The sequence below is a fragment of the Lycium barbarum genome, chromosome 2 (assembly GCF_019175385.1).
Source record: "Lycium barbarum isolate Lr01 chromosome 2, ASM1917538v2, whole genome shotgun sequence".
Classification (NCBI taxonomy): domain Eukaryota; kingdom Viridiplantae; phylum Streptophyta; class Magnoliopsida; order Solanales; family Solanaceae; genus Lycium; species Lycium barbarum.
In genome coordinates this window covers 132252622-132258427 of record NC_083338.1, presented here as the reverse complement: position 1 = coordinate 132258427, position 5806 = coordinate 132252622, and the positions used below count along the sequence as shown (strand labels likewise).

Genomic DNA, 5806 nt, shown 5'->3' with positions numbered 1-5806 from the left:
GTTTCTCTCTCTACTTCTCCTCTCTCTCTCTCTCTCTCTCTCTCTCTCTCTCTCTATATATATATATATATATATATATATATATGAAATATTCTGGATGTTGAGGTCTGAAAATGAAGGAGAAAGGCCGAAAATTTTCCTTAAATGGCAAAGAAAATGGGCCTGACCTGACTTGGAATCGGGTTGGGCCGAATTCATTGCCTAGCTTGACCTTTCTGCCTTAAAACGTCCATAACTCTTTATCCCGATGTCACATGCAGACCCACGACCTATGGTTGGAAATATATTTCAATTATCTACAACTTTCATTCTGGGAGTTTTCCCAAATTCCCAAATGTTGATAGGGTTATGGCCTCCCGAAGGCAAATCACCCGAAAACGTATCTTAAAAATATTGTTTTGGAGGGCTTTCACTTTGATTTGGCTCAAGGGTCCTTCTTGAGTTGTGTTTAACTTCACATATATTATTCATATAACTTGTCATATGTCCTAAAAAAAATCTCGACATGTGGACCCCACCTCAGCTTATGAATAATCCAACGTACGAAAATACGGGATATAATAGATAAGGTAAACTGCATGTTGACAAGCAAAAGACCAAAGATTCAGTGGTAGCGATGCTTCATGAAGTAAAGTTCTTTCCATTTCAATAATATGTCTGTGCCGTCTTTCAGCAAGGGTGACTCTTTGGGGGGTGTATGGCGGAGATAAAATATGTTCAATACCTTGAGAACTTAGGTATGGATCAAGACTTTTATATTCGCCATCACCATCTGTGTAGATAGAAAGAATTTTCGTATTAAAACAACGTTCCACTAATGCTTGAAAATTTTTAAACAGCTCTTTAACTTCACTTTTATTCTCTAATGTGTAGAGCCAAGTATATTTAGTGTACTGATCAACAAAAATGTAGTAGTATAATTTTTTGTCAATCGATAGAACCGGAGAAGGGCCCCATAAATCACTAAATATTGTTTGAAACGGTTGCGCACTTGATAAAGTAAGATGTTGAAAAGGATGGCGATGAGCCTTATTTGATGAACACGAATAACAAACTAGGAATTTTTCTCGCGAGCAAGGTAGCGCGAATTTATTCAAAACATAATTTAAAACTCTTGCGTGTGGATGACCCAATCGATGATGCCAGGTGAAAATGGATGTGTTGGTGGTGGCCAAATGCGCTTTAGGATAAGGTTTGGAAGGTGTGGGTGGCCACTCATAGAGACCGTCTTTACTCCGACCATGCACCAACGGAGTCTGCGTTTCCAGGTCCTTCACAGAAAAATGAAAAAGGAAGAATTCAATAGAGGTTAGGTTATCTTGACAAAATTTAGAGATTGAAAGTAAATTGCGTTTAATCTTATAAGCACAGAGAGTGTTAGAGAGTTTGAAAGCATTATTTGATGCATGTAATTGAGTTAAACCAGTGTGAGTAATTGGTATTTTGTTACCATCACCCATAGAGACCCCCTCCATGCCATTGTATTCCTGCAAGTTGTGAGGTTCAGTAGTTATGTGATGAGTTGCTCCAGAGTCGAGAATCCAAGGATTGGCTGTTGTAGGGGTTCCTGAAACATAGTGAGCCTTGGCCTCCAAATGATCGTGAGATTTGGATCTACAAACACTTGCAACATGATCGTGCTTGTTGCACAATTGGCAGCGAACACCATCATAAGAGTTGTTGCTGTTTGGGATCGCCACTGGTTGGGTGAATTAAAGCGATTGTTGGATCGCCATTGTTGGTTGCTGCCCATGTTATTGTTGGCGCGGCGATTGTTGCTATTGTGCGAGGTATCAGTCCTGTTGAATGTAGCAGCAGCAGCAGTAATCGGGCTAGGAACTTTCTTAGACTCTTCATGTTTAAGGAAAAGCTCATGATCAAGAAGCTTTTCATAGAGTTCTTCATACGTGATAGTGGAGTCACGAGCACGGATTGCAGGTGAGATCTCACGGAATTCTGGACCTAAACCACTCAGGACTTTAACAATAAGTTCAGAGTTTGTGATCGGGGCACCAGCAGTAGATAGTTCATCGGAAATCGAGCGAATCTGCTGCAAATAATCAGTGACTGGTTGGCAGTCATTTGTGAGTCTCGCAAGCCAACCGCGAAGACTGAAAATTCTGGTTTGGGACTTGTTCGCATATGTGATGTGCAATGCATCCCAAGCTTTTTGTGCTGAATCAGCAGCAGCAACAATTGAAGCAATTGTTGGATCAACAGATGCCATGAGTGCATTCTGGATGAGTTGGTCTTGACGAAACCAAAGAGGAAATGCTGGATTGGCATTAGTGACTGTGCCGGTGGTGATAGTGCGAGATGGGGCAGGAGTAGACCCATCTAGATGATCGTACAGATCATGACCATGCATAAGCATGGAAAATTGCACTTTCCATGTTGTAAAGTTTTGACTGCCATTTAGTTTGATTGGCAACTGTGACGCCGGATTGAATTGGATGACTATCGCAGCGACATTGGTATCAGCGTTAACGACTCTGGGTGTATTGGCCATTTGTGGAGGGTGGGTGGGAAAAAAAAGGTTAGGATCTTACTCGTTAGAGTGTGTTGAGGCTCTTGATACCATATAAGAACAAGAATAGAGCACAAAAGATTCGTGTTCATTTATTGAATCAATGCAGCCTTTATATACAAGAAGGAATAACCACTTCCTAAACCAACTCCTTTGAAAGAGGAGGACTAAACTACTTGCTAAGCTAACTCCTAGAAAAGGGAGATTTTATTGAGAAGATAAAAGACAACAAACTCCTAATGACTAGTTAAAGAAGTGGTCAACTCAATTCTGCTCAGCAGGTAACATGCAGTATAACTCGATCAAACTTTTACTTATGCAAATCATTTCTTTGAAGATTTAGTACTTCAACTTAAAACAATTTAAGCAACAACTAATCAGTAGAAAGGTAAACATCAGTACTTGAGAATTATTGCTTACTTTCAAGTTTTTGTATCATCAAGTACTCGTGTTACTGTTTATTTGGGGTGTTCTTTTTCTTGTGCTTTCACAATTTTGGTTTTGTAATCTTTTTGTTGTTTGTGCAGTTTATTTCTTTTATTTATTCAAGGTAGTGAACCATCATGTTGTTTATTGTGCTTCGTTCATCGTTTTATTTTGTTGTGGGTACCGTTCATTTTCTTTGTCTGCTTTATAATGCTTTCCTTATTATTTGCCATGTCTTCGTTACTTTTGTTTTCTCCTTTTAAATTTGCATTGATACGCATTAGTTGAGCCAAGAGACTATCGGAATCAGCCTCTCTACCTCCACGAGGTAGGGATAAGGTTTGCGTATACTCTTCCTCCCTAAACCCCACCCGTGGGATCACACAGCTATGTTGTTGTTGTTGTAGTAGTGAACCATCATGGAATAATTTCCAAATTCTACTTTATCTTCCCAGAACATTGAGTAATCTTGCAGAAGCGTAGTATTTATTCAGCAACTCTGCTAAATTTGATTTCCCTAATCAATATCTCCAACTAACAATGAATAATGTCTAATGAGCATTTACAAAACTTAGGCACAAAATGACCTTCAGACACTAATCTTGGTATAGAACATGAAAAGCTAGAATGAACAGGTTATTGGCAACATTTTGACCTTCCTTATGAAATCTACAATGGAAATAACAAACACAACATTTCGAAACAAAACAATTTAACTTCACTAAATGTTTACTCTTTTAAAATTATGATTCAGGTGGTACTATTGCCATGGATGGTTTTGAGGTCAAATTCTCAAGAGCAATTTACAAGAGAGCACAAAAGGCCACGACAAATAACTTTTGTTCGTACATCAATTTTAAGCTCCTGCTCTTCACGTCAACTATGCAAATCTCTGCCATTCCATCAGCATGGGTCGCGCATGCTCTTATCGAGTCTTGGGGCCGGAAGCCGGTACTTGTTATTGGGTCTGTACTTCCCCTAGTTGGAAGCGCCACCGTGGTTTGGTTCCCCAATAATATTGTGGCATCACTTGGCCTCGCAATCATTGGATGTAGCGGGGCTTTCCTAAATCAGGTTGGTGTTTCTCTGTTTAATTGTCCATTTATAGGTTTTTTCATTCTGGTATTGTTGAAATTGATAGAAATTAGAAACTTTTAATTCCCTTATACAACATATCATGCTTACAAAATTTACAATTTTTACAGGTGATTCCAATCATATGTGAGGAAATAAATGTAAGAGATGCGCAAAAGCGGATCTCACGTATTTTCAATTTTATGGTGCTATGTGGAAGCACCATAGCCAACGTCGTCAACATGGCGGCAGCCCATGACCTCCTATCTGGATGGCGTTGGTCCTTTGCCAGTTGTGGTCTTTTGGCCTTCCCACTCATCCCACTGTCTATCTTTCTTAGTGAGACCCCGAGGTTTCTCATTAAGAAAGGGCGAATGGATGAAGCAAAAGTGGCCCTCGGGAGGATACGCAGATATGGAGTGGAAGCAGAGTTGCATGATTTAGTAGGCTCGATAGAGAGAGAAGACAAGATGAAATGGAAGAGATTGAGGCGTTCACCACATTTAGTGGTTAACATAGCTTCACAAATTCTACCGCGATTTGTAGGTTTAGACTCCATACTATTCCTCGGACCTATGTTGCTCCAGTCCATAGGATATTCCTACCATGCCTCCTTTCTCGCGCCGCTCATTGCCAGTATTGTTCGGACCATAGTCGCCGGATTTACTTGTTGGGCTTATACTTTCTTCGGCCGACGGAGGACACTGGTTTCCACATGTGTAGGCATGTTCCTGGCCCAGGTAATTTTTCATTTCTTTTCTTTGTTAGGTTACCCTTAAAGAGATCATTTCTTTTATTATCTGAATTAACCTATATATCGTTTTCCTATATTTCCAGGTCTGTTTGTTAGGTCTATTCCGTTCTAGAGGGGATCGTATCTATCACCTGAGCAGACAGAATTCCAATATTGCGATATCATTCATCATTCCACTAGTAGGTCTTTATTCATTACTAAGTGGACCTACCGATTGGACGGGAGCATCATATCCCGAAGGAACTACACTAATGGGGGCATCATTGGAGATGACCACGTCTTTATTCCTGACACTAGCCATGAACCCATTGATTTTGTGGCTTCTTTGTGTCATGGAATCTTGGATCTTTGCCTTACTGGCTGCTTGTGCTCTATTCTTGGTAATCTTGATATGGATATTCTTACCTGAGAGGCCAAGAGAAAAAGATGGTGAATCATCAGAAGAAGATATTTGGAGGGGCCACTGGTTTTGGAAGAGATTTCTTCCTGAAACAGCCACTTCGGGAGTCATTGAAGTGTGAAGCGAGGCTCACTTCTGAACACGGTGAAAGCTTTACGGACTGGAAGTTTTTTGTCATGAACATAATACAATACCATTTTCAACTGTGTGCCACTGTAACTTTAAGATTCTAGTTTTGATTTGGAGAGGTTCAATTCTGAGGGTAAGAGAGGCAGTACTGTTATTTCGAACTTCAGGCATTAATTTATTCACCTTGTGCTGTTGATTAGATTTTCCCCTCTTTTTTGTCTGAAAGGGAGATAAATAACCATCAGACTGGTCATTAATTATTGTTGTAACTGTAGAAAGCCTCTCATCTTTGCGGTTGATTAGGGAATATCTTATTCAGAGAAGTGTTTGTCTCAAATACATGGTGTCTATTATATTTGTTAATGGATGGAATTCCTTAACACCTCTCTGAATACTACTATATTTTACCTACATGCCATGGGTTGGCAAGTTTGCATTTGCTGGTCAGTAGGTCCTTTTCTTATGCTATTTCTTGTGATGTTTTGCTACAATGTTT

General features: G+C 39.8%; 1 protein-coding gene across 1 annotated transcript; it reads left to right on the top strand.

Annotated features, from left to right (window-relative positions):
* The first annotated feature begins 3721 nt into the window (after positions 1–3721).
* LOC132628925 (sugar transport protein 7-like) lies at positions 3722–5302 on the top strand. The gene is made up of 3 exons (XM_060344675.1): positions 3722–4027; positions 4159–4569; positions 4865–5302. The coding sequence occupies exons 1-3, from the start codon at positions 3722–3724 to the stop codon at positions 5300–5302; spliced, it is 1155 nt and encodes a 384-aa protein (XP_060200658.1).
* The last annotated feature ends 504 nt before the right edge of the window (positions 5303–5806 follow it).

Excerpts from the sequence above, each read along its gene's own strand:
- LOC132628925 (XM_060344675.1), top strand. The coding sequence starts at position 3,722 with ATGGATGGTTTTGAGGTCAAATTCTCAAGAGCAATTTACAAGAGAGCA. Across the intron at positions 4,028-4,158 it reads GCGGGGCTTTCCTAAATCAG|GTGATTCCAATCATATGTGA; the intron begins GTTGGTGTTTCT and ends CAATTTTTACAG. Across the intron at positions 4,570-4,864 it reads CACAAATTCTACCGCGATTT|GTCTGTTTGTTAGGTCTATT; the intron begins GTAGGTTTAGAC and ends CTATATTTCCAG.